The sequence below is a fragment of the Anastrepha ludens genome, chromosome 6, assembly GCF_028408465.1.
Source record: "Anastrepha ludens isolate Willacy chromosome 6, idAnaLude1.1, whole genome shotgun sequence".
Classification (NCBI taxonomy): Eukaryota; Metazoa; Arthropoda; class Insecta; order Diptera; family Tephritidae; genus Anastrepha; species Anastrepha ludens.
In genome coordinates, this window is record NC_071502.1 from 15,504,635 (window position 1) to 15,522,230 (window position 17,596).

At 37.0% G+C, this 17,596-nt stretch overlaps 1 protein-coding gene across 1 annotated transcript in view; it reads left to right on the forward strand.

Moving 5' to 3' along the window:
- Positions 1 to 550: 550 nt before the first annotated feature.
- LOC128868284 (homeobox protein 2) overlaps positions 551 to 17,596 on the forward strand; it is a 103,694-nt gene continuing 86,648 nt past the window's right edge. The window contains exon 1 of the mRNA XM_054110189.1: positions 551 to 774. Within this exon, the coding sequence (XP_053966164.1) occupies positions 735 to 774 (40 nt within the window). The 5' untranslated portion in view covers positions 551 to 734. The remainder of the gene's footprint in view (positions 775 to 17,596) is intronic.

Sequence of the window (17,596 nt, forward strand, 5' to 3'; positions counted from 1 at the left end):
CTCGTATACCGTACAAATCAGTGGAACGAGAATACGCGCACAAACTTGCCAACGCACATACATACATAGTATCTACTTTCAGAACAAATTTTATCCATCCACCACATTCAAACACTTAAACGCCGTGAATCATTCGAGCATAAAATACAAAACAGAATTATCCCGTCTAAATGACATCCCTTCGAAATTAATCCTTAATTCCATTCATTTCGCATAATCCCCTCTGATATGGCACAATAAACGTACGTAGAGAGGTAGGAAGGCAATGGTGAGCGCACCAAAGAGAATAAATACAAAATTGAGCGCTGATTAAAACAACTCACTAGCATACAATTTGTGAAGAGTACCCAAATGTTGCGAGAGCGAGAGCAGCGACATGTCGTTGAACGCCAACAGCTATGTTTGTGTATACGTATTGGGGATACTCTCTCGTCGCACACAAGTAGTAGTATAATAGTATGTGTACTATAAGTATAACGATGTGTTGGAAATGGGGGGAGGGCCCACACACTCTCACTGGTTGGCTGGCTGGCTGGCTGGCTGGCTGGCTAACTGCCGCTGCCACATGTTGCGCTGCACTGTTTATCAAAGCATGCACGCAGCATTGGTAAGCGATGGCTGGCACTGTTGTTGACGATGTTATTTGGTGTGGTATTGGTGATGGTGATGTGGTGTTGTTTCATTGATGTGCGTGCGTGTGCACATTGTGGGCAATCATTATTTTGTTGGCGCTCATGAGTTGCGTCAGTTACGTGTGCGACATGCTAGAAGAAGGTTGGTGAGCGCATTTCTTACTTACGGCAGTTTTATAGTTGTTATTCCTGTTATTTTTTTTTTCTTAATGCTATTTGGCTTCCATTTGTTTTGTTATGGTTTTCGTGTGTTCCAAATTTTTAAATCGTCAAATTTTTTAAAGCTGGATTAAATATTTGTTTTGTTCTTTTTCTTCTTGTGTGCTCTACGGCGCATTTGTGAATGCGTGTGTGTGTGTGCGTGCGTGCAATAATTGAAAGCAATAAATTATATAGAATTATTTGCTGAAATATTTGTTGAATTTTTATATAAGCCACCGAAATGCTTGATATCTAAAGAATTAAGAAAATTAATTGGCGTGAATGATTGCTGCAAAATAGAAAAAATTACACAAGTGATTTTCATTATTAGAAACTGTGGTGAAATTAATGAGTTGGATAAAAGTCTATGAAAAAAGCAAAAAAAAAAACCAAAAAAAAAACAAATACAATTTGTGCTGATGACTCGGAATTAAATATGAAAAAAAAAAATTTGGTGTGATTTCTTGGTAAATTAAACTTTCTAAAAGTTTTTTTTTTCTTGAGAACTGATTTTTTTTCATGCGCTTTGTGAAGCGAACAAGCGCAGAAGCAGTTAATTGTGTGTTTTCTTTGTGAAACCGAGCTTTTGATGTGGATTTTGACAATTGCGTGATGTTTTTATGATACTATTATATTTTTGGTATTTTTTTGGGTAATATAATTGATGAAATAGATATTAATAAATAATAATTTAATTCAATATATTTGACACACATCTGACACACCAAACTGTTGCAGTGCCAGTTGCCTTTTTGCCAGTACTTTTGATGGAATTCGGATGTAATTAAAGTTACAATGGGAGGTAAAGGCATTTAAAGCTGGATTTGAGTTTGAGGAGCTAAGAAAATTATTTGTTATTTAAATTTTCACAAACCAACTTAAAATATGTGCCATTCCATGCAGGTATTTTAATTCCATTTACTAAAGAGTTCGATAGATTTCCAAAGCTGGCTGAAAACGAGAACAACTAAAACATACTTCATTAAGAGGGAAGCCTGCTTTAGAGGCTTAAAAAAATCTATTTTTGTTTTTTTTGCATAAATGTCTTCCCAAACTATCCAAGAATGTGTCCTCAAAATTTCAGAAGCAAATTCAAAATATTTTCGGAGTTACAGAGGAAATTGTGAGCAAGCGTCGAGCAGGTATACGAGCGGCCGGATCGCTCGAAGTGCGATTTCTCGATTTTTTATTTTTACGATTTTTCCTAATTGGCGGGAAAGATAGGGAAAAAGTTACACGCCCTATCGAAACGAGATAACATTGATTGTACTCGGAATTAAATTTTCTTCTAATTGAACCTAAAAAACCTTAAGAAAGTTATGATTAACCCACTTTTTCAACAATCTAAAGTGAATTTGTTTTTCCAAAGAAATTTAATTAGCGAGAAATTGTTGAATTTCTCACTTTATGTTTAATTTTCTTTGTTTAACTAAAAGCTATACTATATTAAAATAAAATTTTTTGTGGGTTTTTGTTTTCTGATGAAAATTGCGACCTGCATCTTTCCCACCGCACGACACATGCACACTCGAGGCGCCTCGGCAAAATGCTTATACCAGGCATAATATGACATATATTCTAATGAAAAAATTTGGAAAGACTCTCGAAATATATGACAATAAAACCTGAAAGTTTCGTGTCAATCGAATATTTCTTTCCTTCCCAAAAAAATCCACGAAAAATCGATTTTTTGAAGCCTCTAAAGCAGGCCCCCCCTTTAACTAATTCTATAGTATTTTCTACATAGCGCGAAAGCTATGCTAAATTCTGTGAAAAATTACAGCAAAAAAGTGCTACCGAAAACTTTTTAAGACCAACTTCTCCTATAGAAAAAAATAAAATAAATTTCTATATTATAAACAGTAATGGGCGAAAAAATGTGCTCTAAATTGGAATAGCCTATTTTTTAAGTTCATTTGACAATACCAGTGAGAATTCACTGCAAGCAGTCAAATACCGAAACAAAAATTTACTTAAACTGAAAATTCACTGCTTGCAGTCAAAAACTGAAATAAAATTTACTCAAACTGAGAATTTACTGCTTGCTTTCAAATACTGAAACGAAGTTTACTTAAACTAAAGTTCCATTTATAATTAAAAATTATCAAACACATTGAAAACTCACTAAAAGACTGGAAGAAACCGAAAACCGAATTATACGATAATCGAAGTATTAGGTGCTCTGCGGCTTACTTGCGGCTCTTAATCAATTTTTGTTTTTTCTAATTTTTCCTTTTCACTGTTACGCTTGGAATTTAACAGCGAATGGTTAACTTTAGAATTTTTCAAATGTCTCAGCAAATGAATCACCTCTCCTATTTTCTACAAGTAGAGTGACATTGATTAGTGAACTTCGGTGCGGTCGTAAAATATAAATTAACAACAGAAAACAAGCAGACAGAAAAAATGGCATTCAATGATAAATAAATAAAAAAAAAAATATGAAAATATTGTTTTTGTGAAAACAAAGCTATTGAGGTGGTGTGTTAATCTATAGTGTTTTTGTAAAGGGTGGTTAAGTTTTAAGGGCCGATACTGATTTTAAATAAAATAAATTTTTTTTAAGAAATTATTGTCATTTCTCTTTATTATGATAATACTCGTATAGCTCAATTACGCATAAAACAAAATATCGGCCAAATGGCTGCCTCGACAGCACACCTCCAAAGACCACCATCCGATGGTCCAAATTTTCGATGACGCTGAGGCATAATGGAGGTTCTATGCCGTTAATGTGCCGAATTATCTCATCCTTTAGCTCTCGAATTGTTGCTAGCTTATCAACGTACACCTTTTCTTTCAAATAACTCCAAAGAAAGAAGTCCAACGGTGTCAAATCAATTGATCTTGGCCGCCAATTGACATCGCCGCGACGTGAGATTTTTCAAATTTTCCGCGCAAAAGAGCCATTGTTTCGTTAGCTGTGTGACAAGTGGCACCGTCCTGTTGCAACCACATATCGTCCACATCCACATATCTTCCAATTCGGGCTATAAAAAGTTCGTTATTATCTCACTATAGCTATTCACTATTCACAGTAACTGCCTGACCGGCCTCATGCATTGGAAAAAATACGGCCCAATGATGCCGCCGGCCCATAAACCGCACCAAACAGTCACTCTTTGTGGGTGCATTGGTTTTTCGGCAATCATTCTTGGATTATCATTCGCCCAAATGCGGCAATTCTGCTTATTGACGAATCCACTGAGGTGAAAATGTGCCTCACAAAGTGCGCGATATGCATTTTGATTTGAACGCCCGTTTTCATAATAAGCCTGAATAACTTAAACGCGTCTTTCCATGGTGCAAATTGAGTTAGTCTGAAATTGAAAAATGTGAAATGATATACAAAAATAAACTTAACGTTTAGGTGTGGTTGATATTCAACATCGGCCCTTGAAATTTAACCACCCTTTTTATGAGTTGATAGGTTTGAATCTATTCACTCCTCTATGAGCCAAAAGCCGCTCAAAAGTGGGGAAATTTCAAGCAATTGACCGCTTTGTATGAAACTTCTCATAGAGGGGTTTTCGAGGTCGCTGATTACGAGTCTGAATTTCGTACTTTAAAATTCAATATGGTGGACAACTTCTAAAAATATTTAACCGTTGCTCATTTAACTTCGTCTGTCTTTGGCTCGCTTATCGGTCTCATGCCAACAGGAATCTGCCATCATCAAGCAGAACTAGCGAACTTCCATTGCGATTTGCAGGCATTTAAATTAAACTAATTTGGAATTTAGTGGGTTTTTGGAATTTAGTTAGGTTTTTGGAATGAACTGAGGTCACTGAACTAAAGTGAAATTGAGGGGCGGTCACTGTATTTACAATAAAATTAAAATCCTATTGAAGTCGTGCGCTAATTGTTCCAGATAGGTGAAATGGTTGAAGTGCCAGTCTGCACTCCTCAAGTAGCACTGAAGCGTCGGCGTTGATGCTAATTGGTCCAAATCTGCTGCATATTTCATAGTCGAAACTCACTCGTTGGTTTTCGATTGCCTGCTAACCAAAAATAAAAAAAAAACAATGCTTATAATTAAATGTCGCTCATTCAAAAATTTGCTTTCTAAGTCCAACTTTTCGTACTGGGTTGAGCGCATTTGGTCCTAGAGAGTGATTTGAAATATCGGGGAGATGCTAAAAGGTTCACTTGGCAGGACTAGTTCACTGCGTTGGTAGCCCAAGTAATTCCGGTAACGTAGAACCGGCTGCCATGGGAGCGATCATCTTGGAGATCCTGTGAGTGAAAATTGATTTCCGAAATACTGTGGGTAACTCTAGAATCCAAAATAATAGACAGCCAAAATAATTTGGTTCCCGAAGTTAAGTGGCAAAATTTGGCAAAAGGTGCGGAGAGGCATAATCGCTTTAATATTTGTTTTCTTAACAGAATCTACGCGACAATACATTTACATTTGGAGTGAAACTCCAGTAATGCTAAAACTACAGGTTCCTTCAGGTTCAGCTTTTATCTGAAGCATAAGGCGTTAATAATGCTAGAGACTATAAAAGTTGACTAAAGAAATTCTTGAAGCAGCAATCAATGCTTTATTAAAAAAAAGCGTACCAAAGAAATTTTATAGAATTTTAACTAAAATGACTATGAAAAATTATGCAGATATTATATATTTTTTTATTATTATATTTTAATGAAATATTAACGTGCATTCAACCAAAAAAAAAGAAAAAAAACTAATTTAAACCATCACCTCGAAACCGCAAGCGCAGCACAATAAGGCAAGCATACCGACGGCTAAAGGTAGGCCATCTAAGGCAGCCTGCCGCTATCAATTCTCGTTTGCTTTCATGCAACAAAAATATATTCATACATACGAGTATAAAAAAATTTTATGAATTGCATTTCAATTTAAACAATCGGATGATTGATTTTCTTCACTTTTTTATACTGCTCTAATTTAGCACGTCTTGAGAAGCCTAAATTTAAAGGGTTAGCGGTAGTCAGAGGCCCGAAAAAATGATGATCTTCAATATATTTGTTTTTTGCTAGTCAATTGTTTTGTTTTACAAAAATAAAAACTTGGCATTAATACATCATGTTTCGACTTGACTTAAGCAAAATTTCAAAAAAAAAAAGTATAATAATTGGAGAAGCTATCGCTGTTTGTGTGGCGCCCGTTTCTCCAGAAGTCCCTTGCGGTGATCATCACAAGTCTTTGGAGATTCATCTAAAATCAATCGGACAAGAGAAATTAGTTTTATTAATTGATAATATTGAGCCTGATCGAAGTTTTTAATGCATTTAAACCGACTAAATTTGCTGAAAACTCAAAATGAATTTTTTTATTAATGTTTTAGATTTTCGCAGCAGAAACGCAAGAAGTAAACACTTGGATGGGATGAAAATGAGAAAATTTGTTTGAAAGCTTTTTAAAATTGATCGATATACACGGGTGCGGAGCTTTCACAGCTAAAAATTAAAAGCTTGACTGCAACTTTAGCCTTCAACTTTCGTATATTTAAATTGCGTGGATTAAAATTCTTTGGAAAATATTTTTTTTTAGAGAAAAAATTATGTATAAGCCAATAAAATTCCACAAAAACTGGAAAAGAATTTTTTTTGAAATGAAAAATATTTTTTTTTGTAATGAAAATTTTTTTTTGGTATTGCAAAATATTTTTTTTTGTAATGAAATATACAAATATTTTTTCATTTATTTTATTTTTTTATAAAAAATATTTTTTTAATATATTATTAGTGTTTTATGAAAAATATTTTTTTATTATTATATTTTTATAATAATATAATTAGAAAATACTTTTTTTGTAATGAAAAATATCTTTTGTAAAGAACCGAGGAATTCAAACGCTGTTTAACGACTAACTTTATTGAGGACGACAAAAAGAGAAATACAAAATTGTGTACAGGGTTGCAAGTATGCATAGTTGAAATATCAAGTATTTACTACGAACAACTTTGCCTCCGCAACATTTTTGTAATGAAAATTTTTCTTTTGTAATGAAAAAATTATATATAAACCCATTAAATTCCATAAAAACCGGAAAAATTTTTTTTTTAAATGAAATTTTTTTTGTAATGAAAAGTTTTTTGTTTGTAATGAAATAATTCAATTCCACAAAAACTGGAAAAATTTTTTTTGTAATGAAAAATATTTTTTTTGCAATATTTTGTTTTCTTATGAAAAAATTATGCATAAACAAATTAAATTCCACAAAAACTAACAATGTATTTGACCATAGAGATCTAAGTAAGATCTGTTTACAAATTAGCGAGCACTACCTAACCTACCCTAAAATGTAATTAATTGAATGATTTGACTAATTTTTCAAAGCAGAAACTGGGCTGTTCAATCTGCAAGGGGAAATGTAGCCCAGCTCCTGCGGCTCACAACGAACCCATTTCGAGGTATAAGTGGCATCGCTGTCTCTATATGCGATGCGGCTGCCAACCTAACCTAACGTTTTCACATATTTTAGTTTCCATTAGTTCCCTGGGAGAAGAAACTGATTTCTGTCACACACTCACGAGTCGTACCTGGAGTTCTCGGAACAAATAGATATTGAAGGAAATTGCAAAGCCGATAAGCTAGCCAGAAACGGTACTAACCTTCCACTGCTTGAAAACAGAGGAAGTATTGGAATTCCTATGGCAAGTTGCCAATTAAGGATAAAAAATAATATTCGCCAGGAGGTCAATAGGTCATGGAGAGAAGAAAATACTTGTGTTACAAACAACCTAATTTGCTCGCAAATAGATACGAAAAGGACAGCAGAATTGCTCAACCTCTCAAAAGGGAACATCTCGAAGGTCGTGGCTTATGTGACCGGCCATTGGCTGTTAGGTAGGCAGTCTTCTAGGCTAGAAGTATTTTCTTCTGAATACTGCAGAAGTGTAGAGACGAGGAAGAGGAAGAAACAGTAGAACACTTCCTCTGTAATTGTCCAGCCTTAGCTTGAAGTAGAGCAAGGCTGTTAGGAAAATACTCTTTTGACTCTCTTATGAAACCATCTGGTGTTGGGATAAAATTAGATTAGGTTTCTTAGGCTTCATAAGAGCATCTAAATGGTTTCATGACAAATAAAAATTCAGGTTCTCGTGTGTTACACAGTGGTACCACAACGGACCTGCACGGACTAAGTGGCTGTTCTAAACCGACTATCACAAAAACCTAACCTAACCTAATTCAAATTAAAAAAACCATGTAACAAAAAACCGAGTGTTAAAGATACCCGCTGTATGTAATATAAAGGGTGGTTAAATTTTCTTTGGGGTTATTTGAAAGAAAAGGTGTACGTCGATAGGCCAGCAAGAATTCAAGAGCTAAAGGATGAGATAATTCAGCACATTAACGGCCTGGAACCTCAATTATGCCTCAGCGTCATCGAAAATTTGGACCATCGGATGGAGTTGTGCCGCCGAGACCGCGGGGGCCATTTGGCCGATATTTTGATCTATACGTAATTGAACCATACCAATATTATCATAGTAAAGAGAAATGACAATAATTTCCTAAAAAAATTGTATTTGATTCAAAATCAACACCGGCCCGTAAAACTTAACCATCCTTTATAAGTAATTATAAATTTATTTGGAATGTATCCACAAATGTCATTTGAACAAATGATTTCCACCTGCCAACAAAAACCTACTTAAAATGCAAACTGTATTCAAAACCGAAATTTTTTATTTAAGTGGTTAAGGGTAGTCACAGTTTTCAAAATTTTTTTTTTGTATTTTCTTAAAGTATGATATCTTAAAAATATTGTGTGAAAATTTGAAGTGAATCCGACAAACATTTTTCAGGTTATTCAACTATTAACAAAGGCGCTCGGGCGCTCCGGAGCGTTCGCAAAACTTTACTATTTATTTACTAATTAATTTTCTGGCTATTAAAATGCCCATTTGTCTGTCTTTGTACGATATTTTGCAATAAAAATGCAAAGTAAGTTTTTAACAAATACTCTTATATTAAAGATATTGGCGTCAAAATGTTCCAGTTTCAAGTTTTAAAAATGTCATCAGTTCATTATAGGGATTTGGATGATGCTTTCAGCTTAAATGTTGCCTTGGAATGAATAATTCTTTCACAAGCAATTCGCTGGTTGTATTTAAACGGTGATCAATTTCGGATTTTAAATTGAAATAAAACAACGAAAATTCAAATTATTTAGCCAATCTTTATTTTTTTTGTGCAGAACCATTCATGTCATTTATTTTTGAAGTGAAGCTTCTTAAACGTCGATGGACAAGCGAGAATGGAGAGTAAAATTTCAAGGTCATGCAACGTTTTGGGCATTTTCGTTCTGCGAGAGAGAAAAAAGATATAACGTAGAGGAAAAGGAGAGAGAGAGCTATACCTTATATATTTTATAGTAATGTAGCATCATAAATCCATCCATTTTCGGTTGATTATTTGCTGTTGACCGTCTAATATTTCGCAGTTTATATCTTGTATTATTTTATTGCGGGCATCAATCCCAACAATCTGTTTAAATATCGGCTTATTTAAGGTTTGTCGCAATGTTAATCCTTTATGTGGGTTTTCCGAATTGTTGCTGCAATGAATGAAAAACGTTAACCAAAAGATTTCAGATTGCTCAGATATGAACACAGGGCCTCCGCACACGGGTCGTATTGACAGTGGCTTGTCCGCACACAATGCAACTTTCTACCGTAAAAGTACGAGTTGTCAATGTGTCGAGCGATGAAGGGGAATTTTTTTGTAAATTTTGTCTATTTGTATTCTCTGCTAATGTTGGCGTAACTGGGCCATCCGTAAACACTAATTTTGAATGACTCGCTGGCAGACTTCGGTGGGTATTTCGTGAATAACTTTAGTAATGTTGGCTTCCAATGCCTCAATAGAAGCTACTTTGTCCTCAAAGCATTTTATATCCGCACAAATAAAAGCCCAAAGGTGTGATATCATACGATTTTGGTGGCCAACAGGCCAATCCATTGGTTCGAGACGAGAGTTAAATTGCGCACCGAAACGACGACGCAGTAAATCCATTACTTCACGGGCTGTATGGCAAGTAGCCTGTCTCTTGTTAGAATCAAATGTTGTGTAGATCACGGGCTTCAATTTCCGGCATCTGGTATCAAAAAGTCATTTATCACGGCGCAATAGCGTTCGCCATTCACTGTTGTATTGGCGCCTGCCTCGTCTTTGAAGAAATATAGGCCGTTGATTTCTCCAGCTCATAGCCCGCAATAATCTCTTGTTTTTAATGTCGATAGTGACTGTTTTTGAATGGTTGCTGGTTTCTGGTCCACTTCAGCCCAAATGCGGCAATTGGGCTTATTCACGTAGCCATTAAGCCAAAAATGGCCCTTTGAGCTGAACAAAATTCGTGTGCTAAAATGTGGGTCTTCAGCGAGTTTTTCAAGAGTCCAAGGACTGAAATTATGTTGCTTTGGAAGATTGGCCGACTTCAAATCTTGGACTAACTGTATTTTATGCACTTTCAAACTAAGATCTTTGCGTAAAATCGCTCAGGTAGTGCCGTGAGATAGGCGAAATTATTGAGATGGCCGCCGAATCGATTCTTTCGGATCTTCGGAAAAACTCTCATTTACAGCTGCAATATTCTTTTCATTTTAGGCTGTGCGTGGCCAAATCGGTCGTGTATCATCCAGTAATGTAAAAATATTCTCACTTTTGTCGATGGTTTATCGAATAGTGCACTCTGTAGGACGGTTATGTGCACAATAAGTTGGTCTGAGCGCGCCAGGAAGACTTTTCACAGAGCGTCGATTTTCGTAATACGAGTGTACGATTTCTAAACGTTGTTGATGCGTAAGTCTTTTCATGGTGAAATATCAATCTATACTGAAAAGAAATGTGTACTTAGTTTCACAGTAGTCAAGGGAGATCTGTCAAAAAACCCACTTTGAAAAAAGAACCTCCGATCTGATCACCCTTTACATATATGAAATTGAAACTACAACGGCTCGAGTGTCAAACGCAGACTTTCTGCAACAGCTGATTACATTTACACGTTGTCCTTGTGCATTTGTAGGCATGTACGATAGGTACATACTTACACACATACACATAAACAAACAATATTAGAAAATATCAAATGCAAGGAAAACTTTGTAGCGAAGTGTGATTGTGCGAGCAACAACTGAATAACAACATTAAAATCACTGTAAATATGCTGGATAAATCAAATGCAAAAACAACTACAATAACAACAACAAAAAACACGACCAACAGCAGCAGCAGTCAAGAGTACTGCATAGCTTAAATGAACTCACAGCAGCAGTAAACAGCAAATGGAAAGCGAAGGAAGTAAAGCAACGATGAGAAAAGCTTTCAAATCTGATGCTTTCATGCTGGCTAATCCTTGTGAAGTTCACTAGATTTATACTTGACGATGTTGGTATTGTTGTTGATATTGCTTTTGTCGCAACTACTTACAGCTACTGCTGCTGTTGCTGTTGCTGCTGGTGTTGGTGTTGGTGTTAATTCCAATGTTGCTACTCCAAACGGCTGTTGGGGATTCAAACACGAGCAGCAAAGCAAATAAAAAGAGTAAACAACAAAAGTGGCAGCAGGCAGCAGGCGGCAAGAGAAATACGTACATATGTATGTGTGTAGATGAAAAAATCGCAAATCTGGCATTCGAAATGCATCTACAACAACTGTAGCGGCATTAGCAACAGGAGTAAGTAAGTAACTGACACGCAGCAGCGCTTAGCTTAGTCCAAGCAGCTGGGAGAAAGTAGGTGTATTAAGTAAAAGGGTGCACACACACACACACACACAATCGCAGTACAATAAGCAAACAAACAAACAAAAGAAACTTGGTAAGAGTGCGCGCGACAATACGTTGCCCACAATACAACTTGCACACTCCCATACATACATACATACATACATACATGCTCACAAACATGCGCACAAACAAGCAAACATCTTGCAGCGAGCCACACACGCACTTACATATGCATGGCTACGTATGTGTATATGTGTGTATGAGTACAAAGTATAAATGTCGACTGTAAGCCACGGCAGCGGCGGGGTTAAGAGACGAATGAGCGTATTAGCGCAAATCCGCAAGGATAAATGTGGTTTGCGTTGTGCCAGTGCGGCTAAAAGCTTTAGCTCTTGTTCTATACATGCATATGTAGATATGTGTGTGTGTGTGTTTGCAAGTGTTTTTGGCTTTGAAATAGATTTGAGAAATTACTGTTTTTCTATTTTTCTTTATTTATTTTTCTATTTTTTTTTTTTGAATTTTTTTTTTCTTAAATTTTTTTGTTTTTGGTTTTTATTTTAATTTTTTTCTTGTAGTTACTTGACCATACTGAAAGTGTCTAAAGTAACTAAGAGCTATAGGCGAATTGAGAATAGTGCTTTCTGAACTTTCTGAACAATTGCTTTTCAGCAGTAAGTTGTGGGCGGGAAAACTTAGAGCGTCGTTGAAGCTACTCTCCTCATTACAACTGTGTTTATTTTATACGCCACGCACAAACAACGTCAGTGATGGAATGTTGGTGTGGCGACATTTGGAATTAGGAATAAAACCCATGAATAGTAATAATTTTTCTTACTTTCTCCAAATAAACCGGGTTTCCGTTTGCTTCGTTTTGCATATTTATATAAATATATACATATATACAATAAATACAGCCAGCTGTAGGCAAAAAGTAAAGTGAATTTGGTTGTAAAATGAAAAATCTTTATTTATTCTTGTAAATCAATTCCATCCCCTTCAAAATAATCCCCTCTCGATGAAATACACTTATGCCGACGATTTTTCCAATCCCAGAAACATGCCAAATAGTCCATTTCCGGTATAGCCATCAGCACCTTCTTCGATTCAGCTTTTATCTCCTCAATCGACTCGAAACGCGTTCCCTGGAGTGGTCTCTTGAGTTTTGGGAAAAGCCAGAAGTCACACGGAGCTAAATCAGGCGAGTACGGTGGTTGCGGAACGATATGCGTGGAATTTTTGGCGAAATGGTCACGAAGAACGAGTGCAGTGTGAGACGGTGCATCATCGTGATGCAAAAACCAAGAGTTGTTGGCCCATAATTCTGGTCTTTTTAGACGAATTGCTTCACGTAAACGACGCATAACGCTCAAATAATATTCCTTATTAATAGCTTGGCCAGGAAAATCGAAAACAACTGTCATCATGACCTTTATTTTTGAACGACTTTGACGTGCTCTTTTCGGTCTGGCCTCGCCTTTAGCACGATATTCGCTTGATTGGTCGGTTGCTTCGGGGTCGTAAGCATAAATCAAAGTCTCATCTCCCATAATGATGCATTTGAGCTTGTCCTGATAGTCTGAAAGCATTGTTTCACACACATCAACGCGACGACTTTTTTCCAAGAAATTGAGAGTTTTCGGTACCAAACGAGATTTGACTTTTCGCAGACCCAAATGGTCTTTCAAAATGGTTTTCACAGATCCTTCTGATATTCCGATTATATCAGTAAGGTTTTTAACAGTCAACCGACGATTTTTGAGCACTAACTCCTTCACTTTATTGACGTGTTGGTCATCTGTTGACGTCGATGGTCGTCCGCAGCGCTCCAAGTCATCAACACGTTCACGAACCTCTTTGAAGTCTTTGTACCACTTAAAAGCATTTTTCTGCGACATGGTCGAATCACCAAACGCCCTCTGCAACATGCTAAACGTTTCCGCAGCCGAAATTTCATTCCGCAAACAAAATTTGATGGCACTTCTCTGCTCAATCAAATCAGACATTGTAAAAATCGAAAAATGCACTCTTGGTCGTTTGGTAAACACAAGCGTAAATATATTACTGATAATGACATTCACATGAAAGTTAGCCCAGATGTTATTAAAAGTGCTGCCAACTCATGAAAAAAATAACTAGAGCGAAATTTTAATCCCGCGAAGTTTGACAAATAAATTCACTTCACTTTTTACCCACAGTAGTAAACTTTCAAATTGCCGATGCGCGTATATGGTTTTTGGCCCATCAGCCAGAACCCATTGCTGAAAAGTTGTTATTTAGGAAATAGTTTCACACAGGAACTCCTCCTTTAATCTCTATGAAAGTGCATAGTTGAGCCCAAAGAAAAAGTATTAAAACACGAAGTATTAAATACCGTTTTTTGGCATTTTTTAGAAAGCAAGCAGCCGACGGCCCTACCGAACGCTGCTCAGTTCAAATGCAGGTCTACTATGAGTAAAAAAAACTATACCTAACTCGAATTTGTGTTGTAGCAAAGTCAACACAGTTGTGACAGAAATCACGTAAAATCTTCTCCCATTGAACTTCAGTGACATCTTCAGATGCCTTCTAATGGGCATCATCATGACAATATTTCGTTGGGCGCGCCTTTTTGGCCTTCTTCTGCGCTTTCCCTGCACATTTTTGTTTACATGCTCTTGTTGAATTTTCTCAACTAATACTTTCGCTTGGTGTGAAATCGTAAACCACAAATCCAAACACATACAAACACACAAACTGACACACAAACATAGGTATGTACATGTCGCATATTCAAAAACCACAAGGAGACACTGCGCTCAATTGCTTGTGGTGCCAGTTTGCCCAGTTTGCTGATCTTCACATGCTTTGTTGGTGGCTCAGCTGACTCGCTGCTTGACTGTTTGGCATTGAGTGGAATCACAAAAAATTAGCAGTTAATCCTTTTAAATTGAATCCCTCACATGTTGTCGTCCACGTCCACGTCTACGTCGTCGTCGACGTCAACGCCATTGAGCCAAAGCGAAAATCACAGTCACAGTCACAGCCATAGCCAGAGCCACAGCAACAACAGCGGCAAAAGCGAGAACCACAGCTAACGTCAGAGCGAGCGAATAAATATGTGAAATGACAAAAGCTGTGCAGTGCAGATAAAAATCAAAATCAAAAGCACTACGTTAACTATTTTACAAATCCCAAAACCTCAACGTCGGCAGCAGCGAGCCACTCAGGCGTGCTGGTAACTTTTTTCATTTCAAATAGTACCTTTTTGTTTGTTCTTATTTTACGAGGGTGGTTCAACAAGTTATTGGACTATTGCTCTAAAAGTGGATGGTGTAAAAGGTTCTTAGAGCGGATGGTGTAGAAAGAATTTTCGTCTCACAAAAAGACTTGGCTTCAAATTTCAATTTAAACATTGAAAAACTAACTGATATTCTAAGCGTGCGTTGAGGGGTTAAGTATAGAAATGAGACATAAATATTCTAAAACTGCACTGAAGAGTTTCCATTTCTTCAACTCCAAAGTTGATTGGCCATGCCAAGAGAATTTAACTCACTAGAACACGTCAGCATCAGGTTACACGTTAACTGGTCAGATTTGGAGGTTATAGAATTTTTTTTTGTATAAGTTCCTGAAATATTTTCCGTTGATTTTTTCATTATCAAAAGTCATAAGGCGTTTTACGCCGGGAACTCCTGTAACTTGCCGGTTGTGGCAGGTTGCTTTGGCATATTTTTATTTTTTCATCATGGCTGAGTAATCGAATTAAGTGAGTTCTTAATGTCAAAGATTTTTAGGATATTTGTTGAACCTTTTTTTTTGTTTGTTTGTCAATTTTCCAGTATTTTTTATTATTATACCAAATTTAGTTTTTATTGTGTGCACTGCGATCGCTGATGGACCACATCTTGTGCTTGAAGGCGAGCCTATAATTAGAGACTTTTAATGAATGTTGGCAGTTTCTCAGACCTTTTGTGCCATACCACCAATGAGTTTAGAGCCATTCCACCTTGCTCTGGTATTTCATTGCCTAGTTCGCAGACAGGCAGACGTTTGTTTTAACAGGTCCTAGTTTGCTGAAGTAATAACGACTATTAGAATGCCTCGAATAATATCGAATAGGAGTTCGTAGGACCTCTTTATCTAAGCTTAAGAGTCTACTTGACCCTACCCTAGAACGAAATATACTTTTTTTGTTTGCATCTGTGCTAAGCTTTCCTTCCAGTCTCGTATGAATTCTTGGTTGTTATTGTTGTTGTTGTAGCAGTAAGAGAACCCCCGTCAGTGTAGAGTATATCACCGGTTGTCTTCGTCAGGCTCATCTAAAGGTAGGCCCAGGAAACATGCTGTTTCGACAGGGTGCGTTCAGAGGGAGAGAGTGGGTTTTAAAGGGCATGTGAAAAGGTGGTTAGTGTCGTGCGGGGTGCCTTCACATGCCGGACATATGTTTGGTATGTCGGGGTCAATTCTGGATAAGTAGGAGTTTAATCTGCTATTGTACAATATGCAGAACGTAATTGTGCCAGTGTTACCCGGGTCTCACGGGGAAGCTGGAACCCTTCATCTGCAATGGGTGGTGGTTGGACTCCGATTACGGCATTCACTGGACGAGAGCTTATGAAGGTGGTAACAGCCTCCCGGTGAATGTCTTATAATGTCTGTCTAAACACTGTTTGCTCCAGTAGGTTAGTTTTGTCCTGGATCTCGTCGGCGTAGTTTAGTAGGTGTCTCCTGATGTGCCTAGGAGGCGCCACTGGCTCAAGCAGGTGTCTGCAAGGGTGAAACATGCGGTAGCATCCTAACAGGAACTGCTTGCTGATCAGTTTGTTATGCTCCTTGACAGGTAGCATATTAGCCTCGTCATGAAGGTGTTGTATTGGGGACATCAGGAGGCAGCCCGTCGCTGTCCGAATGGCACTGTTTTGTCATGCCTGAAGCTTTATCCACTGCGTGTCACTGGTTCTGGGCGACCAGACAGGCTCAGCATAGTTTACAACCGGCCGGCAAATTGCCTTAGATGTCGATAGCAACAATTCTTTGTCTTTGCTCCAAGTGCTGCCGGCAAGCGATTTGAGGAACTTGTTGCGATTTTGGATTTTAGTGGCAATTGCGTGTGCAGAGAAAGAGAGCAAACTATCGAAGGTTACACCCAAAACTTTGGCATTATTTACCGTCGGAATTGGGGTGTCGCCGAGTTTTACTTTGAGAGGCAGTTTGAATTCCTCTGCCCAGGTGATAAAGAGGGTCGCCGTGGACTTAATGGGGGAAAATCGAAGATTCCTCGCAGTGAAAAAGCGAGAAAGGTCGGTGAGGTAGTTGTTCACTTTGGAGCGCGGGCCATCGATGCCATTGGTCTTCCCAGTCGTTTATAATTTCTTCTGTGTGTGTCAAATTTTTTTTGCCCATGACATTTTCTATGTAGCGCCTAAATTCGTTGAACAGTCCGCCTGTTTGTTACCGTTTTGAGTTTTGAGCTATTAACTATTCGAAAGCATTCTCGGATAGAAATGTGAAGATATCTCTTCCTCTTGTTTGGTGGCTGATAATGTAGCCTAGGAAACGTTGTAGTGAACGGTTAGTCGATAAAGTCAAATTCAGGCTCAATGTAAGACTATTTCAAAATCCTACATTTGGACGGCGAAAACGTTAGAAAAATACTCGATTTTTTTTTTTAATATATAAAAATTGTCTTGAGAATGATTAATGAGTAAATAAAAACATGAAATAATATAAAGTAAAATGCATTAAAAAGAAGCAAAATAAAGTAAAGAAATATAAAATAAACAAACAAAAAAATAACATGAAATGAAAAAAACAAAGTAAATAAAAAAAATAAATCGAAATAAAATAAAAGAAAATAAAATGAAATAAAAAGAAATAAAATTAATCAACTTAGGATAAACAAAAATTGAATAAAATAATATAAAATAAAATAAAATAAAATAAAATAAGGGGCCATACCCCTTTTGACATACTCGTTTGGAGTAATAAAATGGTCTCAGACAGACATCCTTCGGATTGAAACGCTGATACGCACCACTTTCACAAAGTTCCAAAGCCATTACCATCAAAGCGCTGTGG